This window comes from Vidua macroura, chromosome 24 (genome assembly GCF_024509145.1).
Source record: "Vidua macroura isolate BioBank_ID:100142 chromosome 24, ASM2450914v1, whole genome shotgun sequence".
NCBI classification, from domain to species: domain Eukaryota; kingdom Metazoa; phylum Chordata; class Aves; order Passeriformes; family Viduidae; genus Vidua; species Vidua macroura.
In genome coordinates this window covers 6,253,209-6,273,631 of record NC_071594.1, presented here as the reverse complement: position 1 = coordinate 6,273,631, position 20,423 = coordinate 6,253,209, and the positions used below count along the sequence as shown (strand labels likewise).

At 54.4% G+C, this 20,423-nt stretch overlaps 2 protein-coding genes across 6 annotated transcripts in view; one reads left to right on the top strand and one right to left on the bottom strand.

Moving 5' to 3' along the window:
* Window positions 1-17,572, bottom strand: part of ANKS1A (ankyrin repeat and sterile alpha motif domain containing 1A) — a 72,347-nt gene extending 54,775 nt beyond the window's left edge. For all 4 annotated transcript variants that reach the window (XM_053998055.1, XM_053998053.1, XM_053998054.1 and 1 more), the window contains exons 1-3: window positions 17,318-17,572; window positions 1,499-1,579; window positions 635-791 (exon numbers count right to left, since the gene is read on the bottom strand). In XM_053998055.1, the coding sequence (XP_053854030.1) occupies window positions 635-791; window positions 1,499-1,579; window positions 17,318-17,520 (441 nt within the window). In that variant the 5' untranslated portion in view covers window positions 17,521-17,572. The remainder of the gene's footprint in view (window positions 1-634; window positions 792-1,498; window positions 1,580-17,317) is intronic.
* Window positions 17,573-18,251: 679 nt separating this feature from the next.
* Window positions 18,252-20,292, top strand: TAF11 (TATA-box binding protein associated factor 11). Of its 2 annotated transcripts, none has more exons than XM_053998071.1 (5): window positions 18,252-18,407; window positions 18,533-18,672; window positions 18,803-18,890; window positions 19,198-19,294; window positions 19,910-20,292. In XM_053998071.1, the coding sequence occupies exons 1-5, from the start codon at window positions 18,267-18,269 to the stop codon at window positions 20,038-20,040; spliced, it is 597 nt and encodes a 198-aa protein (XP_053854046.1). In that variant the 5' UTR covers window positions 18,252-18,266; the 3' UTR covers window positions 20,041-20,292. The 2 variants fall into 2 exon arrangements, with proteins under 2 accessions (XP_053854046.1, XP_053854045.1); XM_053998070.1 differs by having other exon boundaries at window positions 18,252-18,461.
* Window positions 20,293-20,423: the final 131 nt, after the last annotated feature.

Here is a 20,423-nt window from a genome sequence, read left to right as displayed (position 1 = left end):
CACTGGACACAGCTGTCTCGTACCCCTCACTCCCTCTGCACCCCAGACCAAAACTGTCAGCTTGACAAAAAGAACAATTCCAAGAGGCTTTTTTTTTTTTTTCTTGCCCGACTGCAAAAATAATTCTTTAAGATTAAGCTAGGGATTTATCTGGGGGCAAGTAGTGTTAAAATTATCTTAGAACTTACAAATTAGTGAACTGGAGCAAGTGCCAGAGACAAGCCAGGAGAGCAGCTAAGAGAGCACGGCCAAAGAGACTGAACAAAGCTGCTTGGATTAGTTCCTAAAAGAGGGAGCCAATGGATCCTCTGCAGAACTAGAAACCTGCTCAGCTATCCAGCAGCTGAAAGGAAAACTGTGGGTTAGTTTTAGAAGCCCAGAAGCAGGAGACCACTTCCTAAGTGTCGAGCAGTTCTCACATTTATGTGTCTGTCTATGAAACTTAAATACCTTTTCATCCTCCCACTAACTCAGAACTGAACGTATTGCTTTAGGCAGTGCCCCTCTTATCCCACCAGCAAGTAGGACCTTGCAACATTGCTACTGGTTTGGGAAGGGTCAGGAGTCAGCTGAAGGAGTCTCTCTCCATGCCAGGGAAGTGATTCAATGATACATTAGAGAAAATCAGGCAGACCTGCTCATTCACTTTGGTGTGCGAAGGGCCCTGGTGGATGAGGAGCTTCACTATGTCAGCATCTCCCTTCCAGGCTGCCAAGTGCAGGGGGTAACAGCCCTTACAATCTGCCACGTTGGTGAGCGCGTCGTTCCTCAGCAGAACTTCCACAACATCCCTGCAGGAGACAGGAACTTCTGTGAGACATTCAGTCCTTGTTTCACAGCTCACATTCTGCAGCAAGTACTGAACAAGAAGTTAATCTGAACAGGAGTGTTTCAGAGAGTCTCTTGAAATGTGATTTTTAAGTGCTCCTATTAAATGCTGCCAAATGAAAAGAAAAAGAAATAAATAATGCCGAGATGAGCTCAGGGAAGATCCATATTAACTCCATACTAATGGAGCTGACAGGGGCTGAAGTCAGCCACAAGCCTCTGCTGCAAAGTGAATTGCACTAGCACAATAAGGGTGAATAGAGATTTTAACTCTATTTGATTTCTCAATATCTCAGGCAGCAATGAGAAACACGAGATCTACCACATTAAAATTACTTAAAAATGTGATATGCACACGAGGCAACTGTAAAGTGGTGCAGGCTCAGACCACCCTGCACACCAGGCAGACTGCAGGGACTGTCACCATGGGAGCCCCTTTCACACGGCGTTACACCTTATCCAAATTGCTTAGAAATAAAAGGGTGGTTGAAAACCTCAGCGTTTGGAGATGTGACATCACACATGAGCCAAAGCACTGACATTCTCCACTTCCCCTGAAGATGGAGTAGTGCTGCACCAGTGCCTCAGCTGGTCAATGAACCACACAAGGGTGGCCAGGGAAGCACAAAGCATCCCCCCCTGCGACCCCAGGCATGGGAACAGGACTCACTTATGGCCATTCAAAGCAGCGTGGTGCAGCGGGGTGTATCCAGTACTGTCAACGCAGTTCACGTTTGGCCCCCTCCAGATGCTGCAAGACAGAAAACAGGGAACACTTAGGCAAACAGCAAACAGGGACAGGGCAAGGGCAGGGCCAGCACAGCTCTCAAACCAAGGTGGGTACTGGACAGCTGTGTGCAGGGGCAGTCACACAGAGCACAGGGGTCAGCACATGGAATCACTGCTCTGCTTCACCTCACCCTCCTGCTCTCCAATCAGAGCTGCCTCACATCCTTCAGCCATACACAGGCTTGCCAAAAAGCATCTTCAGAGGAACGTGTGTCTATTAGACTGAACCACAAGAGACAGCAAACCATTGACCCACTGCTAATTCACACCCCACAGAAGAATTCTGATGGCTCTGGGAAATTGTCCTTCTCCACAGCAAGAGTCACAAGGGGTGGGTGGAAGTCAAAGACTGTGGGATACAGAGTCTGCTCTTGGACACCACTGTGATTCCACACTGACTTCTCACTGTCCCAAAATCACTTCCATCTGTCAGCTGTTGGCAGTCTGTACCAAAGAGTAGGTGGTCTCCCAGCACTTCTGAGAGCATTAACTTCCCTCTCTTACTCAAAAGTAGCACAGATTTAAGTATTAACCCTGGCAAGGATTACTCTTCCCCAGCCCCTGCAGGGTGTCCTGCTCACATCAGCACAGAATGGCACAAGGAAGGGGCCAATGCTGCTCCTGAGCTCGCTGTGGAAGGAGTGTGGTGACTGCTGTCCCTCACCAGGGCCACCATCCTCCCCCAGAAACGGGCATGAAACTCAAACCAGTTCATTCTTATAAGCAAACTGGACCTGTTCAACGTTCCTGATGATGGTCCTCTCCAGTACAACCCATCATCTGTGTCTGCTGGCCTATTTTACACACCATCCTTTTAGGAATTACAAGGGGCTTGTTACAAGCCCTGAAAATCCCACTTATGCTAACGTGGTGCATTTTCCTGCTTTGTTTTCTTTGGGGGTAAAACACAACAGCACCCTCTGATTCCCAGCTGAAATGGTTTAAAATCAGCCAGCTGTGGCTCTGTTTGAAGCTGGCCTTCTCTGAGCAATCCATTTCCTCCCCAGCATGGAATCACAACGACACACGTGGCCCAGAGGCTTTCTAAAACAGCAGCCATCACTGGGGGGCTGCTAGCCAGGAGCACCTCAGTGCCACCCAGCAGGAAAGGCACCAAACCAACGGGAATCTCCTGCAGACCGAGTGAACTCCAGAAGGGAACGAAGCAGCAGGCTCACTCTGGAGCACGTTCCAGTGGGAAATGGAAAGTCTGTCCCTGTCCCTTCCAAGTGACTCCTGATCTGCAGAGCATTATAAAAGGCTTTGCAGTCTGGAGAAGGACACAAGCTCTGCTAGAGGAGAGGCAGCTAAGGGGAAACTTTATCCAAGAGGACAGGCAAGTGAGCCACAAAATCCAATTTGCAAAGGATCAGAGGCTTATCCTGAGGCATCCTGCATGCCACACACCATCCCGTGTTCCAGGAGGATTCACACATGCAGATCAATACACACATGCAGTGCACCTCCAGCACTGATAACATTGTTCACAGGATGGCTTAAACTACACCCAGAAGGTCAGTGAGACACCAAAAACCCCCACTCAGAGAGTGTGGGAGTGCCCTGCCTGATCCAGCCTGCAGTCCTGTAGCATGAAGGGGACTGAGCAGCACTCAGCCCTGGTTTGTTCCTGGCAGTGGGCTCCTGCAGTGTGGTTGCCCAAATGATTTATTGCTGGATTTAACATGGCAATTAATGGTTAGAACTAATGCCAGAAAGCCTTGTGTGCAGTCTAGAGCAGTTCTAACATTGCACCTGTGCTGCCTTTGCTTGGGCTGTAACCTGGGCAGTGCCAGCGTCCCGTGGTTTTACACATTAAACTGAGCCCTGTTTGGAAGCTGAGCTCAAACTGCTTGAGGGTGAACACATGAAAAGCCAGCAGCAATTAACACAAATGTTTCTTTCAGCTGAAGTTATGAAATGAGGAAAACCAGGGTCAGTGGTGCAGTGGGCAGGGCTGGGGACCAGAGCCTGGGGCATCTGTCCCCATTGGAGCGTGGTGTCCCCATGATGAAACACTTCCTCAGAAATCTCCAGGTCAATGCTTTAGAGTAAAATGCAAAGTTTTTTCAAGGAGCTCAGAGGAGGAGAAAAGCTGGAGCCCAGGAGGGAGCTGGCCCAGCAGTGAGAGCTGGGTGCTGCAGAAGCCAACTGCCAGGATCTAAAGATATTTAAAAAACCCACATCTGCTATGTCCTCTCCTCCCCTTTGCCTTTTTATTCCTGCAAATAAAGAAAGCTTTTATCAAAGAAAGGTCAAATCACCCATAAGATCAGACTGGAAGGATGCAAGAGGAGAACTATTTATATTTAGATGTGGGGACTGCAGCGAAGCACATCACTCCCTTCCCTCCTCTTCCTCTTCAGCTCTGCCAGAAAGGCCATACAATTCTCCTGAGGTATGGAACAGGGTTCTGGGAAAAGCAGAACACAGAGCCCAGAACTCTCTGTGACTTTGGGCTGTTTCTGATTTCTTAACAGAACCCCCAGTCGCAGCACAGGCAGGAGAATGCTGTAAATACAGTCCCCAGTAAAGGTCTGTAACCAATTTGACCACTGCTGCTTTTTGATTGCTTTTCTCCCTCAATTCCCCAAAACCCCTTCACATCAAAGAGGGGGGTTACTTTTACCCTGTGGCCTCTGTTCTCAAAGGATTACCCAGGTCTCACCTGCCCTTTGCTGCACCAGGGCAGCATCTGAAGATGTTCCTGATGACATCTGCTTAAGACAACCAAGACTGAACATTGAGGACATCAGGAAAGCTCTGAAAACAGCAAAATCTGCTCCATTTAAACTACTTCTTGTGCTCAGTTTTCCCTTGCTCTGTGATTCAGCAAGGCCTTAAATAAAACTTCCTGCTTGTGAAAACTGCTGAATAAAGCACATGCTTTAGGTCACAGTAAAATCCCAAAGTACCTTTAAACAGGACCACATTTGTCCTCTTGCTTTTCCACTTCTTTCTTCCCAACTGCAGTAGTAACTTTTCTCACAAAACCACCTCAGGCAAGGAGCTAAAGCAGGGCCAAGCCTAGAGAACAACGTGGTGTTTTCAGCTCAGATGATGAACCTTTGGGGCTGGTTTCTGGTCTCACTAACATGGGTCAAGGAAGCACCAGGAGAGCTCAGGGTGCTTGTGCAGAGCAGAGGCTGTTGGACCCCCTGTATTTACACACCCAACACCAAAACCAAAAAGCAACATGGAACACGAGCAAACACAAGTGGCTTGGCCCAAAGGCACCAGGAAGTTTAAAAGCACTGGCCCCAGATGTTTGTGTACTTCACTCAAAGCCTTAGAGACAAAGTGTCAGGAGGGCAATGAGGGCTGGAGGCCGATTCCCTCGAGTCCATTGCCCAGAGGCCACCACAGCAGGTCAGTCACACATCCCAGCTCTCCACATCCACACAACCACTGCATTCCTGCGACCCTCGCTTGGTATTTCCTGCTTACAGAGGGAACACAAACAACCCAAGGGCTTTGGGCAAGGCCTTAGGATTAGGAAGCTGCTTATGTTTTTCTGAAGGTGAGGAAGGCACTGCTGCAGCCACCTCGCCAGCGGGCAGGGTTTGGCATGGTGGGACTCCAACAGAGTGGGGACCCCTTTTCTCATGCACCCCAACCACCAAATACTACAACTTTTATAAACAAATGGCTGATGCAAGGCTGGAGGAGATTAAAGTAGTGTATTGCTGGGGCAAGGGACTCTCAGCCCCTCCTGGCAGGTTTTGAGAAAGCCCAAGGAGAACAGCTGGTCAGACTCCAGCTACTGGAGGGGCTGCAGAGGAAGCCAAACCATGAGCTTCTGCTCCTGCACTCCTCAACTTCTTGGCCCAGATTTTAATTTGCTATAAGAAAAGTGAGTAGATTTTCCTCAAAGTCAAAGGGTCATGAGCTCAAGTACAAGATGCCAGAACGGACAGGGAAAAGCAGAGAACATCATAAAGGCAGGACACATAGAAGTGATCCAGCTGACATGGCACAACACAACAGCCAGAAGGAGAGCTGCTGAGCCTGGCAGACCCACTGACCAGGGGATTCCAGTGAAAATCCTCAGGTTCAGCCCACTTTGACTGACACACTGCAGCAGTCAGAGCCAGGCCCTCTGCACAGAGCCAGACCTCAAGGTTCTCACTTCAGCTCATTCTGAGTGAAGCAACAGCTCTCAACAACTGCCAACACCTCCAGCCTCATTGCCCAACACCTGCAGACAGTTCAGCCAGTGTAAGGTCAACAGAGTGCTGTGAGAAACCAGCACTTCCACCAGTGGAGCAACACTGTGCAGCAACCAATCCTCTGATGGCCAAATGATCCCTTCTCCCCTGGAAAGGAGCAAAGCCTTTTGCTCCTCAGGTACAGCAGGTGGCCAGGAGCAGGAAACCTGCATGGGTTTGTGAAGTGACAGCAGCCTGTGAAGGATCAGTTCAGGAACTGAGAGGCAGAAGGTGAGCTCATCTGCTTCCCTCAGAACCAGTCTACCATCTCCCACTCCTCATTTCCAGGGGAGGCTGTTTTGGGTTGGCACAGACTCATGACAACCACACATTTAACTCCTGGGCTTGCAGCTCACACTAGAAAGGAACCAGACAGGGTTCAACACTCATAGAAATGCGTCCATCCAAGCTAAAACCCCCCATTAGGGAGAGGCAAGCCCTAGCCTTATGGATGGCTCCTGGCAGTGAAAATGCATTTATTTCAACTTAATGTATGGTGGGGGGTGGCAGTGGGGACAGAAAGGCCGGGTCAGGCATGGAGCGTGTGCTACATCAGACAATCCCTCTGAGCAGAGGCAAATAAAGAGCTGCAGGACAGGAAAAATATAGGTCTGGTTTGAGTGCATATGCTGCTCTTTATTCTTAAAAGCATTACAGGCACTCTGCAACCTACTCCCATTAAGGAGCATTCCCAGCTGATGACAGGCCACAGAGCAGGAGCAGCCCCACAACACAGGCTCCAACACTGGCTCTGACCTCAGGGCCAGGGCCAAACAAGCTTGGCTGGGAGAAGTGCAGAAAGGGTCAGCCACTGAGTCAGAGAAAGCCAAGCAGGGTCTTTGGGAGGGGTCCAGGAGCTCTGGGGTCTGATGTGTGAGGCAGCAGGAGCATCCCCCCTGTCCACACCCTGGCTAAAGGCAGCACGATGGCAGGGGAAGAGCAGGGAAAATGGGAAGGCAAGCACCCAGCATGGAGATGGGAGGGTTTGACATGAAGCCTGGGTTCATTCAAGGCAGGAAAGCGACCTCTAAAAGAGGACAGAGATTTGACAACATTTGCCAAATGCTGACAAACCTCTCACTGAGGTTTACTGAGTGCTGATTTTGTGGCCCGTTCTCTTCTTTTGCATCTGACTAGATGGGGCTTTGAGGAATAGGAGCAAAAGGAACCAAAACATTCCTGTAGAAATTCAGTGAACTGAGCAGCATTATCAAAGCCATAAACCAATATCCCGGAACTGCAAACAGGAACCAGAGCACTGCTCAGGTAAACATTCCTCACTCTCCATTTGCAGCTCAGCTCTGCTCCCACAGCACTGGAGAAAATGCACTACATGGAAGAAAATACAATATTAAAAATAAATAAGATGCAGGGGAAATTAGCAAGACACATGTAGACGGTGCAGGCTGCTGGGTTCCACTGAAACACAATTCCTTAGAAAGGTGCCAGACTTTCCCTTGGCCTTCCCTTCATTGAGCAGCTCCAGAGAAATAGAAGGAAACCCTGGGCAGCCACAAATTCCTGATCAAAACCACCAAGCAGCTGATGCTGCAGCACTGAGCTGGCTACAGCTGGCAACCTCGCACCAGGCTTTCCCTCCCCCTTCTCCTTTGTGAGATGATTTAACAAGCTGCAGAATCCCACAGGACATGTCAGTCAGCCAACAGCAATGGAGCATCGTGTCTGGAGCCCAACATGTCCATCTGCACTGTTCCCTTCTGACAGGCACACAGCCCTGAGCTTGGAGTAAAAATGTCATCAAAAGGAACTTGTGCAGAAAAAACTGTGGCAGAGCACACGCCCTCCCCTGCCTGCCTGCGCCCTTGTATGGGATGGATGTGTCAATTAAAGGTTTTGGGATGGCAGAAAACGTGTCACCCTCTGCTCACTGTCAGACAACGTCAACACACCTCAAAGTTAATGTTTGTTTCCAGCACCCACAGAGATCTGATCCAATACACATCTCAGTGGGAATTTGGGATTTCTAGCACCTTGCACTTAGAAGGGGATGGAGATATTTTATTTAAACATGGACACCCTCCTCCTAGTGAAGTCTCAGACCTCTCTACAGAGAGACAATAAACCACCCCATGCTCTCCCCATCTCAGCACTAAAAGACTTCCCAAGGTCTGCGTGCTCTGCCCAGCCAGCCATGCTCCAATGCTCCTCTGGGCCACCATGGCTTCTTCCTGGGCACTGGCCCTTCACTTTGTGCCATGTCACCCACATCCCCCTCAGCCTGGCTTCTGCTCACCCCTTCCCAAATCCTGCTCACACCCCTCTCAGCCTGGCTGCTGCCCAGCCCTGATGCCTGAACACTGAACCATGACGTGTCTGACCTGGGGCAGATGAAAAGCAGGTAAATAGGCCAAGTCAAGCAGAGACAGAGATTCAGGGACCGAATTACCCCTTCCCTACAGCAATTAAAAAAGCAAATGCAATTATTTTGTACCAACAACTGCACGCAGAGTGCACTTTTGCCTTAGGGAGACTGAAAGCAGTGAGACAGAGATTGGCACCACATCCCCCCTCCCCTGTGACATTGCCCAGATCAGTGACAGGATTCTGAATCGGTGCTGGCACAGCAGTGCTCAATTCTGTGCACACAGGGAGAACCCCAGGATGCTGGGAGGGATCCCTGGGCTGCAGCCCAGGACATCAGGACAGGCAGGAGAAACACGGTGCTGGAGTGAAAAGGAAATGAGTTGCTGTGATAGCAAACAGCAGAATGACAGGATGAGAGGCAAGGCCCTCGAGGAAGGGGAGATTGGACTGGAGAATTCAGAGCCACAACAAAGCTTCCACTGAAGCGTTTGGAGCACGCTTTACCCTTGGACACAGCCCACAGCAGCAGCCCAGCCACTCACCCACATGGCTCCATTTAAGCCTGTATCAATCCCAGCTCCAGCTTAACTAGGAGACCCTGAGGGCTAAAGAAAGACACGGGGAGGAGAGATTAACTGGCAACAGTGCAGGACACAAACAAGGCACCGACACACCACGGACTCCAGAGACATTCCGTCTTGATGAGCTTTTTAACTGGGTGCCCAAAGAGCAAGTGACAGGGAAAGGAGAGAGCAAAGGCAGCGAGAGCAGGAGGGCAAACAGAGAAGTGACCCCATGGTGGCTCAGATGGGAACACGGGGGACACACCTGAGCAGCCACAGAGCTCTGTCATCAGCTCTGCTTGTCGTGTCAATGCTACACAAGCAGAGAAAGCACTGACTTGGACAACAGTGCCTAAGGAAAAGCTCAGGAAAAGAAGGATGGAAATCAGAAAGGACATCCTTTTACTCCAGAAGCATCCTTGAAATCCAGTCTGTTAGAGAGCAGGATCAGGAGTGAATGGCCAAAGCAGGAAATTATTCCCAAATCCCAAGATAGCTGCTAGGAGTTGTCATTACTTGTCTGCACTATCTGTACAGAGATAAGGTTAGAGCTGAAAAACACGAGTGCTGAGAGCTGAGGGCATGAGCCAGGCAGTCAAACAGAGGGATGGAGCTGAGAGTCCTGCCCTGCTCTGAGAGCCCTGGGGAAGGGCAGGGACCCCTCCCCAAGAGCCACCAGGGGCAGCTGCACCCACCCCTAATGCTGGAAAACTGAACCAGTAATGGAACAGGCAGCAAAGAAAGATGTTCCCACATATTTCATGGTGGATCGGCAGCTTCCAGTTCTGGTTTCACCCAAATGCCAGCTCTGACTCTGCCTACAATGACAGCCTCAAACAGCTTTTCCTCACCAGAAAAAAAAACCCTTCGTTCTTGGGGGAACATATACAACATAAGATGTTCCAAGCCCCTTGAAATATTTCTGCACACTTCTCTTCAAGAATAACAGACCCAGCTCTGAGCCTTTTCTCTGTTCAGTACAGCTCTCCCAGCCAGAAGCTGCTTTCAGCAGCAGAGCCTTTCCCAGCCTGACATTTTTAATGTACAGAAGGAATGTACATATGCCAGTCAGACTCCTAAATATATGCAGGATAAAATTCTCCAGGACTTCAAACAATTTCAGGGTTACTGTGACTGTCCCAGCAAATAATTATATCTCAGCTGTAACAACTCACACCCATATAACAACCAGGATCCTCAGAGCTTTTAAACCAATTCTCTTTAGTCTTTATTTCCAGTGAAAAGGAATGTCAAGGTCACATCCTGTTTCACTCCTTCTGTGAAATAATTTCTGTTGAGATTAGAGGAAATATTTCCAAAATGCCAAATCCAGCACGAATTCCACGCATCCTCCAAGTTCCATTTTCAGCTGTTCTGACCCAGAGTAGATGAGCCACAGGAGCTCAGACACAGCTTCACAGCCTGCACCAGGCTGAAAGGAGCTGTGAAAGGAGCACAGGGGCAATGCAGTGACTGAAAATCATGCAAAGGTGGTTACTAACAACACTCCAGGACAGCCACAAGTCATCCATGGGGATCACAGGATGAACTGAGGTCAAACTTCTCTTACAGGGCAGTCAACTCTTGACAGAGTCCCCACCGTGCAGTGAGAAATCATGGCTTAAGAAATCACTGGAAAGAAGCACTAGGAAAAAACCAACACAAGTCCAGAGGACACAGTCTCCTATTTAAGTCATCTGATGGATTTCACTATCCTTGTAACAGAACCAAGATGACGATGCAAAGCTTTGAAGTCTTCAGAGCTTAAGGCTTTATCCTAATCCTGTTCCTGATTCCTAAAAGAATTGTGCTGATTCCTGAAACTGAGAGCAGTGAGGAAGAGCCTGTGGAGCCCACCTGGGTCTGTGCATGAGGGTGCTTCAAACCTCAGCAGGCACCCAGCCTCTGGAATCGGATTCTGTTCTAAAATCAGGCACTTTGTAATGCCAAACTTGAGCGGATTTCTCAGTGTCTTAATTAGGATGAGGCAAAAGTCAATTCACCTAATTTCCAGCCCACTTCAGTATTAGATTTGAAAGACCACCTATGACATCTTCAGCCTTGCTCGCCTCAGAAGTCTGCACAACAGCAGGCAATGGGATTAGATAAAAATCTAATGAGATAATGTATTTACATCATATTTATGGCACTCAGGGTTTTGTTCTCGTGTACTGAGGACTATCCTCAGTACATGGCACTACAGACACTTCCTTTGAATGGGACAAAGCTTGAGGTTTATTCTTAACTCTAATTTCCCTTTAAAAGAAACCATGTATTAAAATAACAAGGGAGGAGTGTGAATGTACCTGGGCTTACCAAACTTAAACACCAAGTCCAGCTCAACTTTCCTCCAGCTGAATAACTCGGGCTCCTGCAGGGTGTCCAGTAAAGCCATGCACATACACTCCTCCTGTAATTCCCTCAGCATCCTGCTATGCCAGGTGTACACCCTGATTTTCACCTGGAACCCTCAACAGCCACATGACAGCAAGCCAAGCATGTCCCTAAACACAGAGTCCCAGCACTTTGCATCCTGCAGCCTCCCAGACATTTAAACAGCTCACCCTCACTAACCCTGGGGGAGCAGCCACCTCAACATCCTGCATGTGCCAGAGCCAGCTAAAATCCTTGGCTTAGGAAAAAGTAAAAACCACACAAATCTACACACTGCTGAGACAGAAATAGTTTGAAACTTAAGCCCCTTATCCAGCAGTCTTGGAGGCCCAACTGGATTTTCTTCCAGGATACAAACACCTGCAGGAATCCCTGCTGAGCATCCAGCTCCAAATTCAGTTAAAGGGCAATGGAAAAAGTTTAACTCAAATCTGATTCATCCAAACTTCTCAAAGCTCAGTATTTCTCATTGAGTTACAGCACCAGGACAAAGTAATTTTGGATTCAGGCTGTGGTGTGATGGACACCCAGGTACCACGAATGCCCTGCCTGAGCCAGGGCAGGGCATTTCCCCACCCATGAGGGTGCAGGAGTGCAACTTTTTGGAAGCAGGACATAAAGAGCTCCGAGGCTCTCCAGGTTTTGTGTAGAAGAGGGCACATTTCACACACTCCAGCTCAAGTTTCATTCCAAAGGCAGCTGACACCTTCCTGCCCTGTCTTTATTGGAGCCTTTGCCCCCTCCCCAGCCCCCAGGCTCTCTGCTGCCGACAGCCAGCCCAGGTGCACCGACATTTCCAGCTCTGTTTTCCTCCCTCCTGCAGACAGCAGCTGTGTTCACTTCGCCAGTCGGTTGCTATAGAAACAAATCAATCCTCAATAGTTTTATTTTTACCAGTTTCTGTGAAATAGGATTTATCTCATTTCCATGACTAAGCTCTACTCTGGAGTGAGCTCTTTGGGACAGTGACAGTGCCAGCTCAGCATCGGGCAGAGCTTGTGCTGCAGTGACAAGAGGAAAGAGCCATCACCCTTGTTCAGAGGCACCTTCTCATCTTGAGGATGCTTCACCTTGAAAGGATTCCACAGCCAGAGCACTACAGCACTCCACAGCTGCATCTGAGGAGTGAACAGAGCAGGAGTGGATGGCACAGCCGGGAAAGGCGATGAGCTCACACGGAGTGGAGGTGTCAGCACATGTTCTCTGCTGAGAGTCAGCCTGGCAGGCCCTCGGGCACTGCCACAGGAGGGGCTCAGCCTCCAGGAACTGCCTGTCCTTTGTCCCAGGGTGGCTGAGAGGGGCTTTCCTTCTGGTCTGGCATGATATGGATGCATTTTCTGCATTCTGCATTACCTGTACTCTGTGTCACACCTTTCATCCATGTCTTTTCTATCCTGTTTGCTGTCCTTCAGTCTCACTGAAATGATGCGTTATCTCACAAAAATCCAGCTGGATGAACCCTGTTTCTTGGCTCAGCTGCTCCCAATACACCAAATACTGTTCCAGCCATTCATCTCCAGAAAGTTCTGCTCCCTGCCAAAGGGCCTTCCACAGCTGGAGGGGACCTGTGGCACTGAGTGGAGCAGCTCCTCTTCACCAAAACCCACTGCTGGGGCACAACCTGCTGCACACAGGGAGCAGAAGGGAAGGGGAGACACTGCTCTGCCTGCCTTTCCCTCCTGCTGCATCCAGGAACTGTGCAGCCTCAGGAGACAGGAGTTTGTTAGACCTGCCAGCTGCAGCGATTCCCCCAACACCCACCTGTGCAGAGCTCTCCACTTCCAACCCCCCTCTCTGCCAACTAAACCCTGGAAACCTGGAGCTGCCCACTGGGAAGGGAGCGAGACAGGGCCATCTCAAGGGGGTTTCACAGGAAGGAACCCACCCACCCATCAACTCCCATGTGTCCAAGAAAGCCCCAGGTGCTGTGAAACCACAAGTCCTGCTTTGCCCACTGGCTTGGGCAAGTGCCACTGAGCAAGGAGAGCCCAGTGCTCCTGACCCAGCCCTGCACCGACCAGAGCAAGCAAACAAAAACTTTCCAAAACTGCATCACAAGATCACACAGAGACAAAACACTGCAGAGTCACAGCCAGTAACTGCAGCCTTTGAAATCTTAAAGAAGTACTTAGGAAACAATTCCCAGCCGAGTGCCGTGCACACCTGTGCCTGTGGCACAAGCACCTTCAGCAATCCCTGTGCTCAGGTGTGTAATTAAAGAGGGATCAGTCCCACGGCGCCCTGTGCACGGGAGGGTGTGGAGAGGAGAAGGTTTAAAGTGGGTGAGATGATTAATCACAGCAGCAGGACGAGGAGAGGACCCAGCATTGCCCTGTTCCATGGGAATGCAGCAGGAGCAGCTCTGTTGTGATGGGGAAGGGCAAGAGAGGGGAGCACTTTGCTTGCACAAGCCTGGGTTAGCTGGACCTTGGAGCCCCCCTGCTGCTCCTGCCGCTGTCTCCTGACACTGCAGGACTCGGTGCTTACCCACAAGGCCTGGGGACACCTGGAGGGACAGACAGCCCGAGCCTGACCCCGGACAGGCAATCCCCCCCTTCCCTGCCGACGGCACCGTGTCCCCTCCCCAGGGAATGGCAGCAGAGGCACAGTCAGAGCCTTCCCCAGGAGTACACAGGGCACCATCAGATCCCTGCTCTGACCCATCAGCCACACCAGAACAAATACCAAACCCCACTTTTTAAAAAAAAATAACGCATTTTTCTGACTCCTAACCACCCTTGGACTGTTGGAAGCCACCTCAAGTGCTCTGCCATCCTGCCACATCACTCTTTAAACCAACCAGACCCCCTCACCAGCAGCAACGGCTGAAAATGGGCTGGAGCAAGGGTTGTGGCTTCTGTGGAGCAGCACTCGACCCTTCCCACAACAGATGTGCACCCAAACTCCTCATTCCCAGCAGAAGCGTCTCCCTGATACACTCCCTGGGGACTGCATATCCCATCTGGGGCTCAGCAGCAGCCCCAGCTTCCCCCTCTGGCAACACAGATCCAGACTTTTCACAGCAATAGAAATAAAAAGCCGCTTCTGCAGCTTTGGCTTTAACACAACCCATCCCTCATTGCTCCTGGCAAAACCTCCTGAATGCAGCCTGATAGCTCAGCCACAGACTGTTCTGTTGTTTCCCACCCCTAACTTCACAGTGAACCACTAAAAAAAAAAAAAAAATACAATACATCAAATTCTGCAGCCTCGATGCAGAAGTGGCTCATAACCCCAAGGAACCTCAAGGATTCACAGACCATCTCTGATTTCTGGACTTGCTGTTGCTCATAAGCCTCAAGCTGTGCATGCACAGAGTGGGTTTTCTCTCTGGCTCCTCACGCGCTGCTCCTGCCTGTGCCGTGGTCCATGGCTGGAAGCGGAGAAGCCGAGCCTGGCCGAGGAGCCAGGATCTGCTCCTGACTGCTGGGCCAGGCCTGCAGCAGCTCCCCAGGCCCTGGCAGATCCCAGGGGCCGCGTGGACGCCGGCAGGGAGCCGAGCCTCCCAAACCCTGGCAGCCATCACCTCTTTGTGAGCCCACCATCTGCTCTGGCAAATCCACACTCCCATTTCCCCCTCCTGCATCCTCCTCATTTCCCCAGCTCGCTGTCAGCATTCCCCATTCCCATCAGCTTCACACTGGGATTTATTCTCCTGCCCAGTGCCCTGACTGTTACACCCTGGCACATTCACCCCTCGAGAGACTTAAAATGTCTTTGAAGTTCCTCCTCCTGTGGCTTATCCCACTCCATCCCATTCTGTTTCCTGCTCACCTGCAGCTGTAGGTGATTGGAATCCGTGCTGCCTCCACACCCAGCAGGCCCTGCTCGGCCTGGGAAGGAGCAGCACAGCCCAGACTGTGACAAAGTTCACATTTAACTGATAACAGACCCATGGCAGTTCAGGTTACCTGATAAAACACCACATTCCAAGGAATTTACTGCCAGGGCCATCTTCTACCACTTCATGGAGCAGCACTTGCTCTCTTTGGAAGAGAAATGGCCCAAAGCAGTGAGTGCCAGCTCAGAGCAGGTGCCAGCTCAGCACATACCAGGTGTAATGTGGGAATTCCAGGGAATGCCTGGTTTGTACCCCATCCAAAACTGTATCTTTGAGACACCTGAAATGCAGAACTGACAGAAAGAGCTGCAACAGGCACCTCAGGAGAGAAGAGCTTTGGGAACAGGTTATCCAAACAATGGGAATTAAATAGAAACTAAAATAGGGTCCTGAAATCGGGTGGAGAAGAGAACAAAGGTGCCAGCCCAGCAGAGTGTTTATGATCCTGTTCTGGGAATGGGCTCTGGGGGTGGAGAGCAGCTCAGCAGTTCCTTTGTCAGGAGAGATCCTGACAGACACGAGGAGCCTTGGCAGGAGCAGGGATCAGCCTGAGCAGGGTCAGAGGCTGCCCGAGGAAGGGAAAATACAGAGCACTCAGGCCTGAATGAGGGCAGGCTTCTCCCAACAACCGAGGGCAAAATCCTACATCAGAACAGTTCCCATGTTCTAGCATTGGAAAAGGTGAGGTTTTCCCCACCCTGAAATTCATCTGTCTGTCCCAGCCTGTCCCCTGCACTCTCCTTGCAGGGACACTCAGCAGCTGCCTCTCATCAAAACCTCCCCTGGAGGAGTCAGCAACACAGAGCCCGAGCCCGACAAGTGGTCAGGAGGTGGGAAGCAGTCACAAAGCTCCTAAATGGCAGCAGGTGGCACACAGGACACCTTGCCAAGCCCCACAGCGTGCAGCCAGACCAGGAACTGGTGTCACAGGCACAAATCCCGGCTGTGCAGGGAGAAAGGGGCTGGGACTCAGGCAGGGGAGAGGGGTAGGGCCAGTGTCACCAGCAGGGACAGCCAACAGCCATGGCAGGGAACGTGGAATACGAGTGACAGCTGTGACAGGCACCCTCCTTCAGTCTGTGCACCAAGCAGCGTTCACGTGTGAGAAACAGTAACAGGTCAGAGCCAAAGGGATGCCCCGGCTCACTCTGGCACCATGGGACTGCTCCAGGACCGTGGCACCACGGGCACTGTCCCAGGGAAAGGCAGGGAAAAGGCCCCAGCGTGCCCAGGTGCTGTCAGGCAGTGTCAGATCTGGTTCAGCTCACGGGGTGTTCAACTGCACTGATCTGAGCCCCCTGTGGGCACATCCATCCCACTCAAACAAGGGCTCAGACTGTTTAATGTATCAAAGGAGAAGAGCAAAGCTCGACCCAAGGGTAGATTTACGTTTCAGAAAGGCAAACGTGTGCCCCAGGGCAGGGTGAGCTCTCGCATGTCTGCAGGCTTCTGCCACCAGCACAACCTGCAGGTATCCAGCTGGGTCATGTGAAAGGAAAAACAGATCAAATTTGGCCAAAAAGGGGAAAGTCACATCCCTCCGAACAGCCAGGGTGCGTAGCAACAGTATCACTTGGCACCGGACACAAACCTCCTCCACACCTCCCAGTACAAACCAATTGCTCAGGGACCAGGAGCATTCCCAAAGTAGCCCAAAGCTGCAGCTGCAGCAGTGAGAGGCGATGCCAAAACACGAGGAAGAGGAAAAAAAAACCTAACAAAGGTCCAAGAGCTTCAAGCAGCAAATTCCACAGCACGGGGCTGAGGACGAGCCGACCCCAGACCCGGCAGAGCGTCACCGCCAGCCGCGACAACGCCAGCGCAGGGCCCGGACACCTCGCCCGACACCGGGCTGCGCCGGGAAAGCCATCCCGCAGGGAACCGGCTATGGGGCCCTCCGGACACACCAGAGCTCCCCAGGGCCGCCAGTCCGCAGCAGGCGATGCCAGGGGGACAGGCTGCCCGCTCCAGACAGGCAGAAAGTCGCTCCCCTCTCCGCTGCCAGCCCGCCGAGGGCACAGCGCACACAGCCCCGCTCCGCCGCAGCTCCCTCAGGCACGGCCCCCTCGCACCTCCGGTCCCACCGAGCGCTCAGGGTGACACGGCCCTCACAGCCCGCTGCAATGTCCCGTCCCACCCGGGGAGCCTCCAGCTCCGGCCCCCCCCCGCCGCGGGACGGACCCCCGGCCTCCCAGGATCGCTGGCATCCCTTTGTCCCGCGGCCCTCTCGCTGCACCCCACGAGCGCAGCCAAAGCCGGCAGCTGCCCCCCAGCCCCACACACGCGTCCCGCAGCTCCCGCTGCTCTGCCGGTCGGCCGGAGCCCCCGCCTCGCCTCAGAGCCGTCCTGCCCGCGCCCGGGGCCGCGCTCACCTGAGCAGGCTGGACAGCGGGTGCCCCACACCGACGCTCCCGCCGCTCCCGCCACCGCCTCCCCCCGCGGAGCCGCCGCTGCCGCCGCCGCCACCACCGGAGCCGCCGAAGCCGGAGCTGAGGCGCTTCCCCGAGAGCAGCTTCTCCACGGCCGGGAGGTTCCCGGTGCGAGCGGCCTCCAGCAGCTCCTGCTCCTTCCCCATGGCCGGCGCGGCCCGGGCGCCCGCGCGACTTCCGGGGCGGGGCCGCGGCGGGCCCGGGGGGCGGGGCCTGAGAGGGCGGGGTCTGGCGGGCGGTGCATGGGCGGGGTCTGAGCGGGCGGGCGGTGCACGGGGCGGGGCGTTGTAAAGGCCACGCCCCCGCGCGCTGCCCGTGGTCCCTCAGCCGCGCTCGTTTTGGGCGGGTCTCGGGAGGTTTACCCTGCGGGGCCCGGGCGGCGGGGCCGCTCTAACGCCGTGTCCCGGCAGGCTCCGGCCGTGGGGAGGGCGGCTCAGAGCGGGGCCGGTCGGTCCGAGCGCGCAGGGCCCGGGGGCGAGGCCCGCACCGGCCCCGTTCGCAGCCCCGTTGCCATGGCGACAAGCCCGGCCCCGGGCATCCCCTCGCGGTTCCCGTAGCTTGCGTTATCAGGAGGCGCCGCTGGCGCGCCGTTGGCATGGCGACATGCCCCGCCTCCATCGCGGCGCCCGTGGATTACGTCATTAGACTGCGCTGCCGAGTCGCTGTTGCCATGGCAACAGGCACCGCCCTCCGTCGCGGCGCTCGCAATTATCGTCATCAGGACGCGCCGTCGCATCTGCGTTGCCATGGCTACAGACGCCACCGATCCCAGCGTCGCCGGTAAATGTGCGTCATCACGAGACGCCACGAGTCACCGTTCCCGTGGCGACAGGCTCCGCCCCCTCGCGGCGCCCGTAGTGTTTCGTCATCAGGAGGCGCCGCGGGCGCGGCCATGGCGGACCCGGCCCGGGACGCGCTCGGTGCCGCCGCCGCGCCGGAGCCGCCGCCCGCGGGCTCCTCCCCGCCCGCCGCCGGCGATGGGGCGGCGGCCGCGGGGGAAGCGGCAGCCGCAGAGGGAGCGGGAGAAGGCGAGGTGGGGGAGGCTGGCGGCGGCGGCGAGCTCAAGGCGGAGGTGGCGGACGGGGAGGTGAGGCGGGAGCGGGAGCGGGGCCGGGCCGGGCCGCGGGGCCGCAGAGCGAGCGCTGCCCTCTCGCCCAGGTGAGGGGCGCGGAGGGGGAGGCGGCGGACGCGGAGGACTCGGGGCTGCAGGCGTGTGCGGCCAGGAAGGTGAAGCTGGAGCTGAAGGAGCGGAAGGAGAAGAAGCAGAAAGTGGACGAGGACGAGATCCAGAAGATGCAGTGAGTGCCTGCGAGTCCGGGAATCGTGGCCGCGGTGCCGCAGCCCCCTCCAGATCCCCCTCCCCCGCTCCGGGCCGGTACCGCGGGAGCGCCTCCGCGGGGCTGGGCACGATCGCTGTGCGCCCCGCAGGATCCTGGTGTCCTCCTTCTCCGAGGAGCAGCTGAACCGCTACGAGATGTACCGGCGCTCCGCCTTCCCCAAGGCCGCCATCAAACGGGTACGAGAGCGGCGAGAGCCCCGGCGGGGCCGCGCTGCCCGCGGGGCTCCGACAGGGCCGGTCCCGGGGGGCTCCGGCAGGGCCGGTCCCGCGGGGCTCCGGCAGGGCCGGTCCCGGGGGGCTCCGGCAGGGCCGGTCCGGGGGGGCTCCGGCAGGGCCGGTCCCGGGGGGCTCCGGCAGGGCCGGTCCCGGGGGGCTCCGGCAGGGCCGGTCCCGCGGGGCTCCGGCTCCCGTCGCCGCGGGCGGAGCTGGTGCTGCAGCGCCCCGCGGGGCTGGCTGGGGCTCTCACTGTCCCCTCCTGTCCCAGCTCATCCAGTCCATCACCGGCACCTCGGTGTCCCAGAACGTCGTCATCGCCATGTCGGGCATCTCCAAGGTGTTTGTAGGGGAGGTGGTGGAGGAAGGTGAGTGGCACCTGCTGAGCGACAAGTGAAACAAGCCGGGCTCAATTCCCTGCTTGGAGCAGGGCGTGGAACAGGTTTTCCACGGTTCTCCCTTCCAGCAGCAGCTCTGGCTCACAGCAGGGCCTGGTGAAGCTGCCACAGCCCCTCTGATCCCCCCCAGTGCTGCTGCTTCTCCTCGGGCAGAGGGGCTGGGCTGGCAGCTCTGTCCCTCAGCCCAGAGCAGTGGCAGGACGGGGATGCCATTAGTGCTGCAGGGACAGAGGGGCTCCTTCAGCCTCTAAACCTGCCCCACTTCCTTCTTGGGATGAGCTCGGATCACTTCGGACAGGGAGCTGAGGCAGCTGTTCTGCTCAGCTGCTGGGCACTCACAGAGCAGAGGCTCTGAGCTCACCCATCCCCTGGACCCAGCATCTCCACAGTGCCCGAGTGGTTCAGAAGCTTTTTTTGTCCTGGTTGCTGCCCTGGGCCTCCTGTCAGGGAGGAGGAGCAGGTGCACTCCTGGCTCTGAGCTGCAAACCCCGAACACAAACAGTTCCTGTTCCTTTCAAACTGCACTGCAGGGGCTGGGCAGAGCTCAGCTGGCCCCTGCCCTGACCTCTGTGTCTGTCTGTCCAGCTCTGGACGTGTGTGACAAGTGGGGGGAGCTGCCCCCCCTGCAGCCCAAGCACATGAGGGAGGCCGTCCGGAGGCTCAAGGCACGGGGGCAAATCCCCAACTCCAAGTACAAAAAGATCATTTTCCACTGAGAGAGGCTGAGATGAGCGTCCTGTAGGACCTTCCCACGTGGACTCTTCCATAAGGCTCCTTTGGGGTGGCCTGTGGGACCTCAAGGATGTTCCTGGGCAGAGCCTGGGTGCCCCCTTGGCCTGGACTTTGGGGTCTCAGCAGGAAGAGGAACATCCAGGGGCTGCAGAGCATTTCCTGCTGGCCCAGATGTGCCATCTGTGCCCAGATGTGTGGCTTTTTTTAGTGCATTAAACTTATTCTTGTGTTCATAACCTGACTGTGATCTGCTCTTTGTGTGACCCAAGGTGCTCCCAGAGCTGCTCCCAGCCTGGGGCAGGGCTGGTTCCCTGGGAATGTGTGCTGGGAGCTGGAACACCTGAAATCAGGGTTCAGCTGTGCTTCC